General features: G+C 46.8%; 1 protein-coding gene across 5 annotated transcripts in view; it reads right to left on the bottom strand.

Moving 5' to 3' along the window:
- Window positions 1-3,166: 3,166 nt before the first annotated feature.
- LOC135540057 (forkhead box protein P4-like) overlaps window positions 3,167-21,808 on the bottom strand; it is a 188,427-nt gene continuing 169,785 nt past the window's right edge. For 3 of the 5 annotated variants that reach the window (XM_064966380.1, XM_064966378.1, XM_064966379.1), the window contains exons 10-18: window positions 20,089-20,176; window positions 14,962-15,045; window positions 12,416-12,665; window positions 12,113-12,189; window positions 11,808-11,909; window positions 8,097-8,218; window positions 5,663-5,729; window positions 4,411-4,586; window positions 3,167-4,206 (exon numbers count right to left, since the gene is read on the bottom strand). In XM_064966380.1, coding sequence (XP_064822452.1) covers window positions 4,050-4,206; window positions 4,411-4,586; window positions 5,663-5,729; window positions 8,097-8,218; window positions 11,808-11,909; window positions 12,113-12,189; window positions 12,416-12,665; window positions 14,962-15,045; window positions 20,089-20,176 — 1,123 coding nt within the window. In that variant the 3' untranslated portion in view covers window positions 3,167-4,049. The remainder of the gene's footprint in view (window positions 4,207-4,410; window positions 4,587-5,662; window positions 5,730-8,096; window positions 8,219-11,807; window positions 11,910-12,112; window positions 12,190-12,415; window positions 12,666-14,961; window positions 15,046-20,088; window positions 20,177-21,808) is intronic. The other 2 variants (XM_064966382.1, XM_064966381.1) reach the window with 1 other exon arrangement.

The following is a 21,808-nucleotide window of genomic DNA, read 5'->3' on the forward strand; positions in this document are numbered from 1 at the left end:
GACAGCGGCCACTATTCACCATGAGGGGACAGCTCCGTGTCACAGGGATTATATTTCCAACTCTGACTGGTGCTCAGGGCCCTTTGGGCTGAACACTGACTACAGACTGTAAGAGAGTGTGTCTTTTATCGCTGCCATCTTACAGCCGTTTTCTGCATTAATGTGAAGTGCGGGCCGCTGGCGTGTGGCGGGCACTAGTGTGTGTGTGGCCCACTGGCGGGTGCCGGGCACTGATATATTCTGCCCCTCCTCCCTCCTGACAATCAGCTTCCTGCCCCATTGAATCGCCACTAACGACCGGACTATCATTGGCTGCTGGCAAAGCCTGCTCATCAATATGCGTGCATACAATTAGAGCACCCAATTAAGAGGCTGTTCACGGAGCCATATGCTAATGAAAGCACAGAGAAAGCCAATAATACCCAGCTGAGAGTAGACCTTTTAAACCACTTCACTCTTCACTCTTAGGAGAACGCACCGGTTCTCTGTGGTTTTAGGAGAGGTAGTCATCTTTAACGGGATACAACGTTGTTGTAACGTCTCTTTGTTTTTGCGCTCACGCTTGTGAATTTGGAGTCCAGATAGCCAGACAAGCTTTTTCAGACCCACAAAATGTGTAGTAACAGTAAGCTGTGTTTTGGTATATTTCACTATTATTATTGAGGAAGAATGGGAAAAAAACAGAAATATTTAGGGTATCCAGTCTCCCATTTGCTTTTATTGTGTGAACCATTTTGAAAAGGAGGTAGTGTTATTTTTGGTTTTTACTCTCGTTTCAAGGTGTCCCTCTCCCACTTTGTTAGTTATAAATCAATCTGATGACGTGAAGCATCATAACCCTACTTAGACAGGAGACAGTGCTATTTTACACAGGAAGTTAATACAAAGACTCCTCTATTTAAAAAAGAAAGCAAATGGTCTGAAGTGAAGAGTTGATTTGACAAAACTCTTCCCCGAATGTTGTTTTAGAAAAAAATACATAAGTTGCATGTCCCTTGGCGTGTTCCTTTTACATATGCATGATTTTGTCGTTTGTTAGTTGTTCCCTCTTTGCTGTAAATATCACAAGTAGTCATAATGGTATGTCTGTTCTGAATAGCCCTCCCTCCCTGTCCATTGATGTGATGTTTGGGATGACAGCCAGCTTCAAACTGTCTTTATCACAACTACTCACAGCACATCTGAGACTGGGGATATTAATGTGTTTCTATAGCAATGTGAGAGCATGAAGACAATATAGGAGTGAACAATTATCATTGTTCCTATGTATTATAATAACACTTGTCCTTTTTGGTATTTGTTAAACTGTTGTGTCTGCTAGAGTATACTGTAGGTGAACAGCACAGAAGGTACAGTAAGTAAACCGTTCACCGCTAAACCATTCACCGCTAAACCGTTCACCGCTAAACCGTTCACCGCTAAACCGTTCACCGCTAAACCGTTCACCGCTAAACCGTTCACCGCTAAACCGTTCACCGCTAAACCGTTCACCGCTAAACCGTTCGTTATTCAGTCTTACTGGTACCCGGGTCAAGAAGATAGCATTCTGCTGCATAGCACGAAGGGTTGTTTGAATTTCTAGTGTTGAGTTTCACAATGAAAGCATTGTTTTGGTTGAGGAAATTAATCCAAACATGCATTATTGCAGTGCAATAACAATGTATTTTTTGGGCCCGGTATCCCGGTTAATGGACAACTGACAACAGCCCACAGTTAGTTTTTTGCTGGCTTCTAGTGTCACGTAAAGGGATATAAATGTTGTGTTCAAGTGCCTTATGAGGGTAAGATAATGATTTGCCATCTTTAACTGTAAAGCCCATCTTAGGCCTGCCCACAGCGGAGCCTCTCTTAGGGTTGTGTTTGAAACACAGGTAGCCTGAGCATGGAGAGATACACATTTAAATCCTAAGCGCTTTCTTTCTTTATCGAAGGAACTGCAAGAGGCTGTTTGTTAATACTGTTTTTGGCCTTCTACCATAGCATACCTAACGTGAGTCGTCATTCGCACCAGTTAACGTGGATGTAAAAAGCTTTTAACATCACCAAATTCTATTTTGCATTTTATACTTTGGTTTTTGAAATGGTCAGTACTGTCATGAACAAATTCAACGCAGGAGTTAGGATAATACAATGATAAGTTAGATTTCAGGTGTTGGTTGTCTTTTGGCCAGTTCTTTAGAGGAAAAACTCAAAAAGGGGAAAAATAAACTACAGGGTTTTTGGTTTTCTACACATTTCTTTGGTTACCTGTAACAAAAATAAAATGGGAAGAAAGCAGAAAATACATTAAAATAATGTGTTTAAATTTGGTATGGCACTGCAGAGAAGGTAATGCTTTTATGCTCACTGAAAACAAAAGATTTGTAATCTCACGTGCTATTCTTTTAGTCCAACTCACACAGTGAATTGCAGATAGCTTCTATACAGTAACTATAGTAACAATAGAACTTTGAACTGAAACTGAGTTGCCACATTTTGGTGTCCCGCAGAAAGAATTCCCCTTATTTCTTTAACATTTTGGACACAGTTCCAGATGGAACCTTTGTGGGATGAGGTATTCTCTGACCGTAATAATATATTTTTTAAAGCATTGCTTTGTATCACAGCTGATGTTTCTCAACTAACTACGAGAAGATAAAATAAAAAGGAATGAGTTGAAAAGGAATAATAAAAATGTATGACAAATTGTGGGGATAATGAGTGAGTGTTCTCAGGAGCTGAGGCCCCAGATCCTAAGTGCTATTCTCAATCTCCTGCCATCATTTAAACGGGCACACCCAGACACACAGAAAGGTATTCAGCGTAGGGTGGGTTGGGTATGGGTATTTTTGGAACAACGCTTTCTTTCCTGACAATACTAGTATAGAATGGTGTGAACCAGCAGAGTCAATAAAAACAAAAAACTACAAAATACACTTTGAAACAGAATTATATCACCATGGAAATATTGACCCTAAAAAATAAACAAAGAAACTATCAAATAAAAAAAGATGTGAAAACGATACCACTTTTTGGGTAACATTTTTCGTATTCCATAATCCTCAACCATTTTATTCAGATATCGCTGGGTGGATGCTCCCTCCCTCCCTCTCTCCTACCTCTCTCTCCCTCTCTCTCTTTCGGTGGCCTGGGCCCGTCCCTCCCTCCCTCCCTCCCTCCCTCCCTCTCTCCTACCTCTCTCTCTCTCTCTCTCTCGGTGGCCTGGGCCCGTCACTCTATCACGCATGAAGAAGGAGTAATGCAACAAAGGGCCCTCTTGCTGAAATCTGTTTTGTGGGGATTTCTTCTTTCTGTGTTTGGCTTAAGGAGGAGAGAGTCTTGTCTGGCTTGGGCAGAGAATGGGTAGAGAGTGGGCTTAGGGCAGAGTCCTGCCATCCAGTCTCAGTCTCACCTATGGATCACTGACTGGCTTGTACGCTTGGTTTCTGATGTGTGAGCAGATGTGGGGTAATCTTTGAGAAAACTACAACTGTCTTTCCTTCTCTCTCAGTTAACAGAAGAAAATAAAAAGCGACTGACAGGATCGTAGGAGAAGTATACACATCCTGGTGACTGTTCCAAAATATATATACATGATCTGGTGTGTGTGTGTGTGTCTACACTCTCCCTCACACACACCTGTATGTATATTTAAGTGGTGTGAACATCAAACTACCAGCACTAAAGGACTGTAGGGCGGCAGACCATCTGTCACTATCAGCAGGGAGAGGAGGACAGAGGAGAAGGGGGAACCTCCATATCACCACTGAGAGCTGTCTCTCTGGCAATACGCTGCTCATAGGGTGGGGGAGGAGGGGGGGGTGGTGAGGTGGGTGAAAAGGTGTGGGGATAAAGCAATGCTCCAGAGTGTTATTTTTGCATCGATACATAATGGAGGTCTAACCCTGTTTGAAGTTTCTCATTGTTGTTGATTTCTTGCTTTAAAAGAAATCATACTTTTTTTAAACTCTCTATATCTTCTTTTTTATGTGTCATAATTTCTCTTCCCTCCAATGGAGGGAGCGGGATTAAACCTCAAAGTCCCGCCCACTGGTTCAGCTCTTCCAATCCTACTCCAGCTCGTCGGTTGGAAGCTCATCCTCCAAATCTCGGTCATCCCGATCGCTAGGCAATGCCATGCTGCCATGAGTGATAGTTGCCATGAGCGACACTGAGCGTCTGTCCTCCTCAACCTCAGTGGGCTCCTCCTTCACATGGACCTGGTGTCTGAGAGACAGAGGGATGGGTTAGAGAGGGTGAGAGACAGCGAGAGAGAGAGAGAGAGACAGCGAGAGAGAGAGAGAGAGACAGCGAGAGAGAGAGAGAGAGAGAGAGAGAGAGAGAGAGAGAGAGAGAGAGAGAGAGAGAGAGACGTATTAGAGAGGCAGAGAGAGAGTTTGTGAGTGTGTGTGAGGAAAGTGTGTGTCTTACCCATACTGCTGTGGGCTGAGTGTAGGGCTGCAGCTACCGTTGCTGTTGACCTGTTCCACAGTGGAGCTGACGTCATTGTGACCCATCCCGTGTAGCATGCTGAGGCTGGCGGCAGAGGAGGGGTTAACCAGGCCCTGGCTGTTCAACAGAGTCAGACTGCTCTCTGCAAGGGCCGCCTAACACACAGAAACACACAGATTTACATTACAATAACCATTGTTTACAATGGTACATAATTTAAAAGACACTCACACACATCCTAATAGACTTCAAGTACTTATGGATCCACAAATACACTTTGTTAGTATGAAGGACTCATAGATTTATGAGGCAATAGAGATGCTTAGACTGGTGAGTCCTGTTGAGGTCTTGCTGATACTGAGTAATGCTGAAGACTAGAGCACTTTTAGGTTAACCCCTTACAACCACTAGGGGGCTCCTGAACTCTACACTTCACTGCTCAAGGGTTTAATGGTACAGTATGTGCAGGCTTGTTGGTATGTGTGTGTATGTGGGGTCCGGGTGGGTTAGGGGGGTAGAGAGAGATGTGCTGGTTGGTTTGAGTCGGGGTGGGGTAGGGGGGTAGAGAGAGGCCTGTTGGTTGGTTCTCCCAGAGGGAGAGAGAGAGAGAGAGAGAGAGAGTGTGTGTGTGTGTGTGTGTGTGCGTGCGTGCGTGTGTGTGTGTGTGTGTGTGTGTGTGTGTGTGTGTGTGTGTGTGTGTGTGTGTGTGTGTGTGTGTGTGTGTGTGTGTGTGTGTGTGTGTGTGTGTGTGCGTGCGTGCGTGTGCGTGTGTGTGTGTGTGTGATAGGAGTGGCACTGAAATTGATTTTCTAGGACAGGCACTAATTTTATTCAGTGACCTTAATTGACAAATACTTGATGCTATAAATCATCTGAGTCAAAGTCGGCTGGAGTAGAATGTGTGTGTGTGTGTGCGTGTGGGGAGGTGTGGGGAGGTGTGTGTCTGTACGTGTGAGAGTGTTAAGGGCAGGTGTGTGTCGTTAAGGAATGCACTAATTATAGGAGGAAATTGATATTAGTGTCCTTGATCATGACCGGCTATCGCACACATGTCACTGTGACAACCATCACCTGCAAAGTAGTGTACGTGTGTGTGTGTGTGTGTGTGTGTGTGTGTGTGTGTGTGTGTGTGTGTGTGTGTGTGTGTGTGTGTGTGTGTGTGTGTGTGTGTGTGCGTGCACTTGCACGTGTGTGTGTGCGTGTGTGTTTGTGTGTGTGTATATACACTAACCTGGTAGCTGGCGTTTAGGGAACCGAAGCCCAGGCCTGAAATCATATTCTTCACCAGAGTAGGACTCCTAGAGAGAGAAAGAGAGAGGGGGTAAAGAGAGAGGTAGAAGAGAAAGAGAAAGAGAGAGAGAAAGATATGGGGGGAATGGAAATAAACACATATTGACAACATGTGTGCAGAAGAGTTGGTCCAGCCAAAAACAACTAACAAGTGCAACAAACACACCTGCTACACACAGACACATACACACATACTGTAAACAGATGCTCTACACACACACACACACACACACACACACACACACACACACACACACACACACACACACACACACACACACACACACACACACACACACACACACATTGGTTCCAAGTCTCTGATATCTGTTGTGCAGGCGTGTATGTGTGTATGTGTACAAGTGTGTGTATGTGTACAAGTGTGTGTGTACAAGTGTGTGTGTGTGTGTTTGATTGTGTAATTTGTCCTGATTTCTCTGGAAGTTGGAAGGAAAGCTGTTTACACACTCTAACAGGCCTCTGTCCTACGTGTCTGTGTGAGTATTTGATTACACATGCTAGCAAACCTGCAGCATACACAGCCACACAGTAATGGTGCCGACAAATGGGAAACACACAAACACACACACACACACACACACACACACACACACACACACACACACACACACACACACACACACACACACACACACTGTACAGTTCCTTCAGAAAGTATTCACACCCCTTTACATCTTCACAGTTTGTTGTGTTACAGCCTGAATTTAAAATGGATTATATTGAGATTTTGTGTCACTGATCTATACACAAAACCCCATAATGTCAAAGTAGAGTGTTATTTTTTAGATTTTTGAAATTAATAAAACAATTAAAGTTGAAATGTCTTGCGTCAATAAGTATTCAAGGACTTTGTTATGGCCTAAATAAGTTCAGGATAAAAAATGTGCTTAACAAATCGCATAATAAGTTGCATGGACCAATTTCTTGTTAAATAATAATATGATTTTTGAATAACTATCCCATCTCTTTACCCAAAACAGTCAAATAAAGGTTAAATAAAATAAAAAATACAATTATTTGTAAGGTTCCTCAATCGAGAATTGAATTTTCAAGCACAGATTTAACCACATTTACCAGGGAGGTTTTCAATGCCTTGCAAAGAAGGCCACAGATTGATAGAAAAAGAATAGATGATGAATATGCCTTTGAGCTGAAGTTATTAAATAGGCTTTCGGTGGTGTATCAATACACCCAGTCAGTACAAAGATACAGGCGTCCTTCCTAGGAAGGAAACTGCTCAGGGATTTCACCATGAGGCCAATGATGATTTTAAACAGTTATAGAATGTAATGGCTGTGATATGAGAAAAACTGAGGATGCATCCTGTTTGAAATAAGGCACTTAAGTAATCCTACAAAAAAATGAACTTTTTGTCCTGAATAAAAAAAAAAATATCTTTGGGGCAAATCCAACACAACACATCACTGAGTATCACTGTACCACTCTTCATATTTTCAAGCATGGTGGTGGCTGCATCATGTTATGGGTATGCTTGTTAAACGAATTCCCCTTTCAGCAGTTCAATGGCACAGCGGTCTAAGGCACTGCATCTCAGTGCTAGAGGCATCACTACAGACCCTGGTTTGATTCCAAGCTGTATCACAACCGGCCGTGATTGGGAGTCCCATAGGGCGGTGCACAATTGGCCCAGCATCGTCCGGGTTTAGCCGGGCTAGGCTGTCATTGTAAATAAGAATTTGTTCTTATCTGACTTATAACATACAATTTTTATTTTTTAAATAATCTAAAATCTAAAACATAAATCTACACTGAAGTTGCTTACTAATAAAACATTGAATATTCCTGAGTGGCCGAGTTACAGTTTTGACTTAAATCAGCTTGAAAATCTATGGAAAGACTTGAAAATGGGTGTCTAACAATGATCAACAATCAACTTGACAGAGCTTGAATAATTTTTAAAAGAATAATGGGCAAATATTGTATAATCCAGGTGTGGAAAGCTCTTAGAGACTTACCCAGAAAGATCACCACAAAAGGTGCTTCTACAAAGTATTGACTTAGGGGTGTGAATACTTATGTAAATAAGTATTGTTATGTTATGTTTATTTATTTTTTAATATACATTTGCAAACATTTCTAAAAACATGTTTTTAGTTTATCATTATGGGGTATTGTGTGAAGATGGGTGAGAAAAAAATCTATTTAATCTATTTTGAATTCAGGCTGTAACACAACATAATGTGGAATAAGTCAAGGGGTATGAATACTTTCTGAAGGCACTGCATGCATATCATCTATCGGGGCCAGGGCTGACTGGCTGGCTGACTGGCTGACTGGCTGGCTGGCTGGCTGACTGGCTGGCAGGTAGATAAATGTGTGTGATGAGTTTATACCCAGTCATCTTTGGTGGTCTTCTCTTTTGGTATTCCACTTCGTCCACCGTCCACACGGCCCCCTTCACGTTCTCCACCCTCACAAAACACTTATGCAGACTCAGGTTGTGGCGCACAGCATTCTGAACAGAGGAAAAGAAAGAGACGGAGGGGGAGGAGATAGAGATACAGAGGGGGGAGGATAGAGATAGAGATAGAGGGGGGAGGGAGATAGAGATAGAGAGGGGGGGGGGAGATAGAGATAGAGATAGGGGGAGGGAGATAGAGATAGAGAGGGGGAGGGAGATAGAGATAGAGAGGGGGAGAGGAGATAGAGATAGAGAGGGGGAGGGAGATAGAGATAGAGAGGGGGAGGGATAGAGATGAAGGAGATAAAAACCATCCGATTTGAAGAATAATTTGCTTTCTTAAACACGAGGAATTCGTGCCTAAAAACAGCACTCTGTAACGGTTACTTCAGTTATACTGAAGAGAACCAAATACGACAAAACCCTGCTCAGACAAATAACGAGTGACTCGTGGACACACACACACACACACACACACACACACACACACACACACACACACACACACACACACACACACACACACACACACACACACACACACACACACACACACACACACACACACACACACACACACACACACACACACACACACTACAGACAAAACACTTTTGTCTGGGCCGTGTAAAATAAGACAAGGATGTGTATCCCCTCCCCTGTTTATTTATTTTTTTACATTTCTGTAATCAGCCACAATCCACCCACCCCCACCCCCACCCCCACCACTATCTGTGGCTCACTCCCCTAGGGATAGTCTTCTCTTTTCATCTACTATTTGTAGTTTGTTCATGCCCAATTTCATTACCAATTTTAATTTGTCTATAATTAAATCCTGCATATTTTCTCTGACACGCTTTTTTAATCCATGAGAGAGGGACAGGCAGAGCGTGCATCACTCCTCACCGTAATTACACACACACACATACATACACACATACGTAATTACACGAGCCATAATCAGCCCCAGACACCCCCCTCTCTCCTTCGAGTTGCGATGCTCAGTTTTGTAAATGAGTATGACCCCAATCTCAGCCCGCCACCCTTCCATCGCGGCTCCTCTGCTATTCATTGCTATTTGCATTTGGCTCCGTGATGAAAGCCTAATTCTCCCAGTTAAAACATTAGCAGTCATTTACAGCAGGTCACAGCACATGCACCCCCCCCCCCCCTCAACACAACACACCCTGGAGAGGAGAGAGAGAGAGACGTGTAGAGAGGAGAGGGGCGAGAGAGAGACAGAGAGAGAGAGAGACGTGTAGAGAGGAGAGGGGCGAGAGAGAGACGTGTAGAGGAGAGAGGGGCGAGAGAGAGAGAGATGTGTAGAGGAGAGGGGCGAGAGAGAGAGACATGTAGAGAGGAGAAGGGCGAGAGAGAGAGAGACGTGTAGAGAGGAGAAGGGCGAGAGAGAGAGACGTGTAGAGAGGAGAAGGGCGAGAGAGAGACAGAGAGAGACGTGTAGAGAGGAGAAGGGCGAGAGAGAGACGTGTAGAGAGGAGAAGGGTGAGAGAGAGACAGAGAGAGACGTGTAGAGAGGAGAAGGGCGAGAGAGAGACGTGTAGAGAGGAGAAGGGCGAGAGAGAGACAGAGAGAGACGTGTAGAGAGGAGAAGGGCGAGAGAGAGACAGAGAGAGATGAGGAGAAGGGCGAGAGAGAGACAGAGAGAGAGAGACGTGTAGAGAGGAGAAGGGCGAGAGAGAGAGACGTGTAGAGGAGAGGGGGTGAGTGTGGGAAAGGGGAGAAGGGATACAGATGGAATAGAGGGCTAATGCTAGAGGTAGTATTGGAGAAAGGTAAGGGTACAGTTAGGGGGGTACAGAGGGAATGAGACTGGGGTGGGGAGAGGAGAGGAGGGCTGTCAGAGAAAAGGGTGATGGGTAGGGACTTGTGTCAAATGGGAGGTGGCGTGTGTGTGTCACAGCGCCCACACAACAGACTGGTAGTTCTTACCTTTCAGCATACACCCCTTCAGTTATTGTCCTCAATGTGATAGTAGAATGCTTAAAAGGACCATGTTGGCACCAGCAGTTCAAGATAGACTCTAAAATGGTCTTATTGGATGAGTCACATCCTGTTGAATGTGACCCTGCTCTCTAACCCATAAAAATACATTCTCAACCATATTCAGAACCTTGGAGAAATTAAATCATATTCTGTTTAACTCTGACTGGACACCTCTCCTTCTACTTCTCTTGCTCTCTCTCTCTCTCTCTCTCTCTCTCTCTCTCTCTCTCTCTCTCTCTCATCCATCTCTCTCTCCCTCCCTCCCTCATCCCTCTCTCCCTCCCTCTCTCTCATCCCTCTCTCTCTCCCCCCCTCATCCCTCTCTCCCTCCCTCTCTCTGATCAATGTCTTCCAGTGGCTGACACTAGCTCTCCTCATGAAATATCCAGGCCCATTAAAGGACATACATCTTCCTCTATATTTAATACAGGCCAAACCTCAGGATATTTCATACATATATAAATATATAAAGGTAGATAGATCTATATTTAAAGGGCCGGGTCTAGGTAGAGAGGAAGTGGGAGAATATATGATTTGCTAAATTTCATAAAAGTGAGATGCGGAGGCAAAGATATTCCTGGCTGGCATCTCTCTCCCTCCCCACCTCAGTTCAAGGCTATTAGTGCAAGGCTCGGGTCGTGGCACTGCCTCTTCACCCCTCCTCTCGTCTGTCTCTCTGGAGGAGCTGACACTCAAATTAGATGGAGGCTTCAGTAGAAATGGGTCAGCACCTACACAGTCACGTTCCAGACAGGTGTGCGAGTGTGTGTGTGTTTGTATGTGTGTGTGTGTGTGTGTGTGTGTGTGTGTGTGTGTGTGTGTGTGTGTGTGTGTGTGTGTGTGTGTGTGTGTGTGTGTGTGTGTGTGTGTGTGTGTGTGTGTGTGTGTGTGTGTGTGTGTGTGTGTGTGTGTGTGTGTGTGTGTGTGTGAGTCATAGACTGCGAGAGTGAGTATGTGTGAGAATGTGTGTGTGTGAGAAACCATTGAGTGTGTGTGACTCTGTAATGACGCTGTGTGATAGTGAGGTGTGTTTCCACTGAGCTAAGTGGAACCGTCTTCGTAGGCCACAGAACTCTCCGGAAGACCAGGAGGGAGTGAAGAAGAGGGAAGGAGGGAGAAGTGAGGGAGGAAGAGGGAAGAAAAGGGGAGAGAGGGAGGGTGGAGGGAGGGAAGGGAGAGGGAGAGAAGAAAAAGAGGGGGGAGGTGGAGGAAGAGAGGGGGGAGGGAGAGAGGGAGGAAGGTAGGGATGGAGGGAGAGAGGGGGAGGGAGGGGAGGGAGGGATGGGGGGAGGAAGGGAGAGATGGAGGGAGGAGAATGGAGGTGGGATAAGTCAAATCTAACACCTCTCTGTGAAGAAACACAGCCACGTGGAGTGAGTCCACACACTTACGCACACACACACTCCACTCAGGGCATTGTGGGTAAAATGGCTTATAATCATCAAAACAGCTTGGTGTTTCAATGGCCATGTCAGTTTTTGAGGCTGCCGAGTGTGTGAGTGTGTGGGTGTGTGTGTGAGGAGGAATATTGTCTAATCTTTGTGTGTGGATGTTCAGTGTGTGTGCATGTGTCTACAGTAGGTGAGTGACCTCATGTCTATGCGGAGGAGTGTGTGTGTAAGAATGTGTGTGGACTCACCTTCCATGTGGCTGTGTTTCTCCTGAAGTAGGCGAACATTCGTGTAAACCAGTTATAGATCTCATTAAGAGTCAGCTGCATGTCTGGAGCCTCCAGAATGGCCTACAGAGAGACAGAGAGGGAACAACATTAGACAACGTCTCAACGGAGCTACCAATGGTTCACACAACTAAAAAGAGAGTAGAGGAAGGAGGCGAGAAGGATGGAAGGAGGAGGGGAGAGAATTTGAGTGGGTAGGGTAGGAGAAAAGCAAGATGAGAGGCGATGACAGGAAGAGAAAAGGAGAATAAAAGGAGGAGACTTACATGGCGTATGAGAGAGGCGTAGGTGAAGGGAGGTCTGACGTCAGCGTTCTTATAGAACTCACAGTTCTGCGCCAGCTCTACAGAGAAAACACACACTGTGTTAGTCCTTGATAGGTGTGTGTGTGTGCGTGTGTGTGTGTGTGTGTGTGTGTGTGTGTGTGTGTGTGTGTGTGTGTGTGTGTGTGTGTGTGTGTGTGTGTGTGTGTGTGTGTGTGTGTGTGTGTGTGTGTGTGTGTGTGTGTGTGTATACCAGTATGCTTGTATAGATTTCCAAATGTGTGTGTTGGAGGGCTGTATGCATACCCTCTCGTATACCTGAGGCGATGGGGGTGCAGAACTTGTCAGCGATGCGCCTGCGTATGGGTCCCACGCCGTGCGGGTGTGAGTGTGAGTGTGAGTGTGAGTGTGAGTGCAGGCTGGAGGAGCTGATGACAGAGGGGCCCTGGCGGACCGGGGTAATAGGGGCGGCAGCGGAGGTGGGGGGGTGAGGAAGACCCTCGGGGTACGCATCGCTCTCCCTCTTCAGCAGGGAGCCACTGGACGCCAGGTTCAGCTGGGGAGGAACAGGATGTGACATCATCAAATAGGGACCATCATCAACAAGATTCATGGTTCCACCTTTCCCTTTGGTAGGATAGATGGACAGTTAGCTATGCTGCTTGGATTTATACAACCCTTTAATCCACATCGACACAGAGACAAAGAGACATGAGCGATGCCAGCTGGCACAAAGACTATCTATCATAAGATCACCAACTCTGCCAGCGGAGAGCAAAACAAAGACCTCAGACTCAGTTACACAGACACACAATGCAATTAGTCCTCAGTGAACAAAAACAAAACAAAGCAAGAGATGGGAGTGTGTATGTGTGTGGACGCCTCTGTGGTCACACACACACAGACGCACACACAGCGGTGGCACGCTCTCTTCATGGCCCAGCTCGGCCCAATTAGGCAGAGCCCACAGGAGCAACGGGAACTGGAAACCAGTCCTCTGAGTCGCTCAGGGACACTTTTCCAAGGGCTGCTAGTTTAGAGCTAATTAAAACGATTGTGTTTGTGTGTGTGTGTGTGTGTGTGTGTGTGTGTGTGAGAGAGAGAGACAGAGAGAGACAGAGAGAGAGGGGGGGTACTCTGATCATCTCTGTCTTCTTTCCTTTCTCTCTCTCCCTCCCTCATCTCTCTCTTACTTCACCTTCCCTCCTATTTCTCCTTCTCTTATCTTTCCAGTCATGACCAGCCCCCACCTCCTACGTGTCCTCTCCCTGTCTGCTCCAGAGGAGAGGTCTGTACCATTCTGACTGATTAGGGGTCAGGCCTGTTTAACTGCTACTTCATTAGCTCTGGAAATCTGCCTCTTTCTCCCCAGCCCTTCATTCTCTCTCTTTCCATCCCCCTGTTAAACAGGTACTTCATTAGCTGTGGACATGCCACATCACCAAGGCAACACCACAACCCTCTTAATTGAGGGCAAGCTTTGTTTCCATTATGAAGACTCCTCCCTTCCAGCCCCCTCCTCCAATCTTTGACCCCCAGGCTTGTCTCCAGTGATGACTTAGGACACACCTCTTCCTGATTTCCCATAAGGTGCTAATGACAGCTGATGCTCTGCATTTGTCTCTGCACGCACACACACACACACACACACACACACACACACACACACACACACACACACACACACACACACACACACACACACACACACACACACACACACACACACACACACGTCCCACCACTCCACCGCAACCATTTACATACCCTCAAATTAAGACACTCCACTTCTAATTGACAATTAATTTCAACATCTTCATATTTTAATAAGACTCCTCGTCAATCTGAATAATGAAATATTCATTAGATACCTAATAACAGCCCTGCCTGTCTGCGCCAACCTGCCTGTCTGCGCCAACCTGCCTGCCTGCACCAACCTGCCTGCCTGCGCCAACCTGCCTGCCTGCACCAACCTGCCTGTCTGCGCCAACCTGCCTGCCTGCACCAACCTGCCTGTCTGCACCAACCTGCCTGTCTGCGCCAACCTGCCTGCCTGCGCCAACCTGCCTGCCTGCACCAACCTGCCTGCCTGCGCCAACCTGCCTGCCTGCACCAACCTGCCTGTCTGCGCCAACCTGCCTGCCTGCACCAACCTGCCTGCCTGCACCAACCTGCCTGCCTGCGCCAACCTGCCTGCCTGCACCAACCTGCCTGTCCAGAGGCACACAGCTCCATCCATCAACAGTGAAGACTGACTGATGGCTCGCACACACACACACACACACACACACACACACACGCACACGCACACGCACACGCACGGACACATGTAATTATGACTACATTATTAAATGTTTTATTACTGGGACCTCTGCTCATATATGAATCCAGAACAACAGGCTGTATACATATCTTGTAAACCAACAATTAACTCTATAGATAACCCTAATATATGAATAAATAAGTTGTATTCCACATTTGTAACACTCATCAACAAGGATGCAAACACCAAGCCTGACTGAAACACAAATGTACCTTAGTGGCATCTGCTACAACACAGTGAAAGGTAAGAGGTTTTTTTTTGTTGTTTTTTTTTAACTATGCTAGTCAGTTAAGAACAAATTCTTATTTTTAATGAGAGCCTAGGAACAGTGGGTTAACTGCCTGTTCAGGGGCAGGATGACAGATTTGTACCTCGTCAGCTCAGGGATTTGAACTTGCAAACTTTCAGATACTAGTCCAATGCTCTAACCACTAGGCTACCCTGCCGCCCCAGTTGAGAGGTGAGAGGTGAGAGGTGAGAGGTAAGAGTTGAGAGGTGAGAGGTGAGAGTTGAGAGGTGAGGTACTCACAGGTTGATTGAAAGGCTTTGGCTCCGAAGGGCGCATGTGTAGGTGGGTCATCATCGCCTGCAGTCGTTCACTCTCCTTGGACAGCTGAGAAACACACACACACACGCACACACACGCACACACACACACACACACACACACACACACACACACACACACACACACACACACACACACACACACACACACACACACACACACACACACACACACACACACACACACACACACACACGTACGCACGCACACACACAAGGACAGTGAAATTACACTTTTTTAGTCAATGATTACTATTGTAATAGTAGAGAAGCACAGTAGTAAGGGAAATAAGTCATTCTGCAGCTTTGCTACAGGCCCCATTCACATGTCTATACTCAGGCCCCATTCACATGTCTATACCTAGGCCCCATTCACATGTCTATACTCAGGCCCCATTCACATGTCTATACCTAGGCCCCATTCACATGTCTATACCTAGGCCCCATTCACATGTCTATACTCAGGCCCCATTCACATGTCTATACTCAGGCCCCATTCACATGTCTATACTCAGGCCCCATTCACATGTCTATACCTAGGCCCCATTCACATGTCTATACTCAGGCCCCATTCACATGTCTTTACTCAGGCCCCATTCACATGTCTATACCTAGGCCCCATTCACATGTCTATACTCAGGCCCCATTCACATGTCTATACTCAGGCCCCATTCACATGTCTATACTCAGGCCCCATTCACATGTCTATACCTATTCACATGTCTATACTCAGCCCCATTCACATGTCTATACCTAGGCCCCATTCACATGTCTATACCTAGGCCCCATTCACATGTCTATACTCAGGCCCCATTCACATGTCTATACCTAGGCCCCATTCACATGTCTATACCTAGGCCCCATTCACATGTCTATACTCAGGTCCCATTCACATGTCTATACCTGGGCCCCATTCACATGTCTATACTCAGGCCCCATTCACATGTCTATACCTAGGCCCCATTCACATGTCTATACTCAGGCCCCATTCACATGTCTATACCTAGGCCCCATTCACATGTCTATACCTAGGCCCCATTCACATGTCTATACTCAGGCCCCATTCACATGTCTATACCTAGGCCCCATTCACATGTCTATACCTAGGCCCCATTCACATGTCTATACTCAGGCCCCATTCACATGTCTATACTCAGGCCCCATTCACATGTCTATACCTAGGCCCCATTCACATGTCTAGACTCAGGCCCCATTCACATGTCTATACTCAGGCCCCATTCACATGTCTATACTCAGGTCCCATTCACATGTCTAGACTCAGGCCCCATTCACATGTCTATACTCAGGTCCCATTCACATGTCTAGACTCAGGCCCCATTCACATGTCTATACTCAGGCCGCATTCACATGTCTATACCTCGGCCCCATTCACATGTCTAGACTCAGGTCCCATTCACATGTCTAGACTCAGGCCCCATTCACATGTCTATACTCAGGCCCCATTCACATGTCTATACCTAGGCCCCATTCACATGTCTAGACTCAGGCCCCATTCACATGTCTATACTCAGGCCCCATTCACATGTCTACACTCAGGTCCCATTCACATGTCTAGACTCAGGCCCCATTCACATGTCTATACTCAGGTCCCATTCACATGTCTAGACTCAGGCCCCATTCACATGTCTATACTCAGGCCGCATTCACATGTCTATACCTCGGCCCCATTCACATGTCTATACCTAGGCCCCATTCACATGTCTAGACTCAGGCCCCATTCACATGTCTATACCTAGGCCCCATTCACATGTCTATACTCAGGCCCCATTCACATGTCTATACCTAGACCCCATTCACATGTCTATACTCAGGCCCCATTCACATGTCTATACTCAGGCCCCATTCACATGTCTATACTCAGGCCCCATTCACATGTCTATACTCAGGCCCCATTCACATGTCTATACTCAGGCCCCATTCACATGTCTATACCTAGACCCCATTCACATGTCTATACTCAGGCCCCATTCACATGTCTATACTCAGGCCGCATTCACATGTCTATACCTAGACCCCATTCACATGTCTATACTCAGGCCCCATTCACATGTCTATACTCAGGCCTCATTCACATGTTTATACTCAGGCCCCATTCACATGTCTATACTCAGGCCCCATTCACATGTCTATACCTAGACCCCATTCACATGTCTATACTCAGGCCCCATTCACATGTCTATACTCAGGCCTCATTCACATGTTTATACTCAGGCCCCATTCACATGTCTATACTCAGGCCCCATTCACATGTCTATACCTAGACCCCATTCACATGTCTATACTCAGGCCCCATTCACATGTCTATACTCAGGCCCCATTCACATGTCTATACCTAGACCCCATTCACATGTCTATACTCAGGCCCCATTCACATGTCTATACTCAGGCCTCATTCACATGTTTATACTCAGGCCCCATTCACATGTCTATACTCAGGCCCCATTCACATGTCTATACTCAGGCCCCATTCACATGTCTAGACTCAGGCCCCATTCACATGTCTATACCTAGGCCCCATTCACATGTCTATACTCAGGCCCCATTCACATGTCTATACTCAGGCCCCATTCACATGTCTATACTTAGGCCCCATTCACATGTCTATACTCAGGCCCCATTCACATGTCTATACTCAGGCCCCATTCACATGTCTAGACTCAGGCCCCATTCACATGTCTAGACTCAGGCCCCATTCACATGTCTATACTCAGGCCCCATTCACATGTCTATACCTTGGCCCCATTCACATGTCTATATTCACATGTCTATACTCAGGCCCCATTCACATGTCTATACTCAGGCCCCATTCACATGTCTATACTCAGGCCCCATTCACACATCTATACCTAGGCCCCATTCACATGTCTATACTCAGGCCCCATTCACACGTCTATACCTAGGCCCCATTCACATGTCTATACTCAGGCCCCATTCACATGTCTAGACTCAGGCCCCATTCACATGTCTAGACTCAGGCCCCATTCACATGTCTAGACTCACATGTCTATACTCAGGCCCCATTCACATGTCTAGACTCAAGCCCCATTCACATGTCTAGACTCAAGCCCCATTCAAACAACACTGTTTGTCTTGACGTTAACAGACTAGAGACTTATTCTGATGCTGATTCTCACACTGTGGACTCTTCATAAAATCCAATCAAGCCACATTAGTGTCAATGCTTCCCATCACACCAGTAAAACACAGATATTTAGGAGAGGGTGTGACGTACAAGAGAAAGAGGCACCCCCTTCGTCTATGATTTAACACGTGTGTAGTGTGTGTATGAGTGTGTGTGTGTGTCTCTGGGCTGTTCTCACTGTCTCACAGCACCAGTATCCCCAGGCAGAGAGAACCCCTCCCCACACACACCTAACAATCTCACACGTTATACACACACACACACACTCACTCACACATTACCCTACAGATACACTAGTCCCCGTTTGACATTGCTAACTGGCGTTTAGAGGGAGCTGCTGTGCAATAGCCTGCGGGAAACGTGTGTGTCTGTATGTGTGTGTTTGTACGTGTGTGTCTGTATGTGTGTGTCTGTATGTGTGTCTGTACGTGTGTGTCTGTATGTGTGTGTCTGTATGTGTGTGTCTGTACATGTGTGTCTGTATGTGTGTGTCTGTATGTGTGTGTCTGTATGTGTGTCTGTATGTGTGTGTCTGTACATGTGTGTCTGTATGTGTGTGTTTGTACGTGTGTGTCTGTATGTGTGTGTCTGTATGTGTGTGTCTGTACGTGTGTGTCTGTATGTGTGTGTCTGTACGTGTATGTCTGTATGTGTGTGTCTGTATGTGTGTGTCTGTACGTGTGTGTCTGTACGTGTGTGTCTGTATGTGTGTGTCTGTATGTGTGTCTGTACGTGTGTGTCTGTACGTGTGTGTCTGTATGTGTGTGTCTGTACGTGTGTGTCTGTATGTGTGTGTCTGTATGTGTGTCTGTACGTGTGTGTCTGTACGTGTGTGTCTGTATGTGTGTGTTTATGACAGAATGTGTGTGTGTGTGTGTGTGCGTGAGAGGCCTGCAGAAGCTGGCTGAATGAGACCAGCAGTAGGCTGTGTATTAGGGCAGCATTGAGTGAAGTGTGTGTGTGTTAATCTGTGTGTAGGTACTGTAACAGAGCAGTAGTGAGTGGGGATGCCTGTGCCTGGCTGAGGTAGTTGACATGGCAGGGGAAGCAGAGAGGACCGGAGAGCTGATGTGATGTGACACCGCCTGCCTCTCTGTCACGTTGTGTTCCCCAGTGGTGGCTTCAGGCGTGGGGCTAAACACTGCTTACCAGGGGCACCAGGGCCATGGCTAACCCTAACCCCAGCTCCAGACCCAATACCCTGGGCTTAACACCATGCTGTTTGGGGGTTATTTTGGGAGTGTGTGTGTTTGGCTGCTGGGAGAGAAGTGGGATGTGCCTAACAGACGGAAACACACCCATACACTCTTCATCATCTTGATGTGTTCCTCTGACGTCTTGTGCCTTTGTGGGGTAGTACAGCATGAGAACCATGATACTGTATGATTCAATGCAGTGATATAGCAGGGTAGAATTAGGGGGGAGATGGCTGAATCAAGTCTCCTCCTCCTTCTCCTCAGTAGTGAGGGACTGGACTGGGCTGGGCTGGGCTGGGCTGGACTGGACTGGGCTGCACTGGACTGGGCTGCACTGGACTGGACTGCACTGGACTGGGCTGGGCTGGGCTGGGCTGGGCTGGGCTGGGCTGGACTGGACTGGACTGGGCTGGGCTGGGCTGGGCTGGGCTGGGCTGGGCTGGGCTGGGCTGGGCTGCACTGCACTGGACTGGACTGGACTGGGCTGGGCTGGGCTGCACTGGACTGGGCTGGACTGGACTGGACTGGATTGGGCTGAATTGGACTGGGCTGGACTGGACTGGGCTGGACTGGGAGGTTTATAATTGGGGCCTGTGATGGCAGATTCATCTTTTAAATTACAAGCTCCAGTGCTTTCTCTAACCCCTACCCTGACTCAGACAAGTCACAGTCACAGAGAGTGTCTATGTGTGTGTGTGTGTGTGTGTGTGTGTGTGTGTGTGTAGCCCACCTGTATCTCCAGCTGTTGGACCACCTGCATCTGCACCCTGCACTGGGCCGTGCTGCGGTCATCCAGAGCATGCTCGTTGTTCAGATGCCTGAGAGAAGAGAGAGGGAGAGGAGGATAGAGGGAGATGACGACAGAGGGAGAGGACAGAGGGAGAGGAGGGCAGAGGGAGAGGAGGGGGGAGAGATAGAGGGATACACCTGGGTTAGAGCCCGTTAATGTCACGCAAAACAAATCATATTAATCCATCATATACTTTCTTCCATATTCACACATATTCAATGTAACACCAGACATATGTGCCACTGTGTGTGTCATTGGAAGAGGACAGTAGGGAGACGTGACTGTACAGCGTGCAGCAGATACCAACGCTCCAGTTTCTGTGATCCCGGCCAATGATGACTTCATATAAATAAATATTCACATTTATGTGACTGCAGATAGTTGTTTATTTTCCTGTTTAGAGTTTTTCAAGAGACCAGAGGGCTTCACACTCCTGTCCAAACAGACACATGGAAACACACAATAGTGGGCTTGTACCAAACACTTCACAGTATAAACTAGATTTCCTCCTCACAGAAAAAACACAACAAAGTCCAAACATGAAAGAGTCAACTGTTGAACTCAGTGTTAAACAAAACAACCAGACAGTGTACACAGTGGAGGAGAGATTGTGTGTCTATTAGTGAGGGGAGGGGGTTATGTAAAAAAGTACATTACATATGTATATCAGTTCAAAATAACCATATTATTTTTAGTGTGTGTGTGTGTGTGTGTGTGTGTGTGTGTGTGTGTGTGTGTGTGTGTGTGTGTGTGTGTGTGTGTGTGTGTGTGTGTGTGTGTGTGTGTGTGTGTGTGTGTGTGTGTGTGTGTGTGTGTGTGTGTGTGTGTGTGTGTGTGTATTCTATTCTCAGTGTGGGAGAACATCTGAACATGACCTCAGTGTGGGAGAACACCTGGACATGACCTCAGTGTGGGAGAACACCTGGACATGACCTCAGTGTGGGACAACACCTGGACATGACCTCAGTGTGGGAGAACACCTGGACATGACCTCAGTGTGGGAGAACACCTGGACATGACCTCAGTGTGGGAGAACACCTGGACATGACCTCAGTGTGGGAGAACACCTGGACATGACCTCAGGGTGGGAGAACACCTGGACATGACCTCAGTGTGGGAAAACACCTGGACATGACCTCAGTGTGGGAGAACACCTGGACATGACCTCAGTGTGGGAGAACACCTGGACATGAGCTCAGTGTGGGAGAACACCTGGACATGACCTCAGTGTGGGACAACACCTGGACATGACCTCAGTGTGGGAGAAAACCTGGACATGACCTCAGTGTGGGAGAACACCTGGACATGAGCTCAGTGTGGGAGAACACCTGGACATGACCTCAGTGTGGGAGAACACCTGGACATGACCTCAGTGTGGGAGAACACCTGGACATGACCTCAGTGTGGGAGAACACCTGGACATGACCTCAGTGTGGGAGAACACCTGGACATGACCTCAGTGTGGGAGAACACCTGGACATGAGCTCAGTGTGGGAGAACACCTGGACATGACCTCAGTGTGGGAGAACACCTGGACATGACCTCAGTGTGGGAGAACACCTGGACATGACCTCAGTGTGGGAGAACACCTGGACATGAGCTCATTTGTTATCATAGCTACAGAGAGAGGTCATAATCTATTATTTACTCCTAATACACT

The sequence above is a fragment of the Oncorhynchus masou genome, chromosome 5 (genome assembly GCF_036934945.1).
Source record: "Oncorhynchus masou masou isolate Uvic2021 chromosome 5, UVic_Omas_1.1, whole genome shotgun sequence".
In the NCBI taxonomy this organism is placed as follows: domain Eukaryota; kingdom Metazoa; phylum Chordata; class Actinopteri; order Salmoniformes; family Salmonidae; genus Oncorhynchus; species Oncorhynchus masou.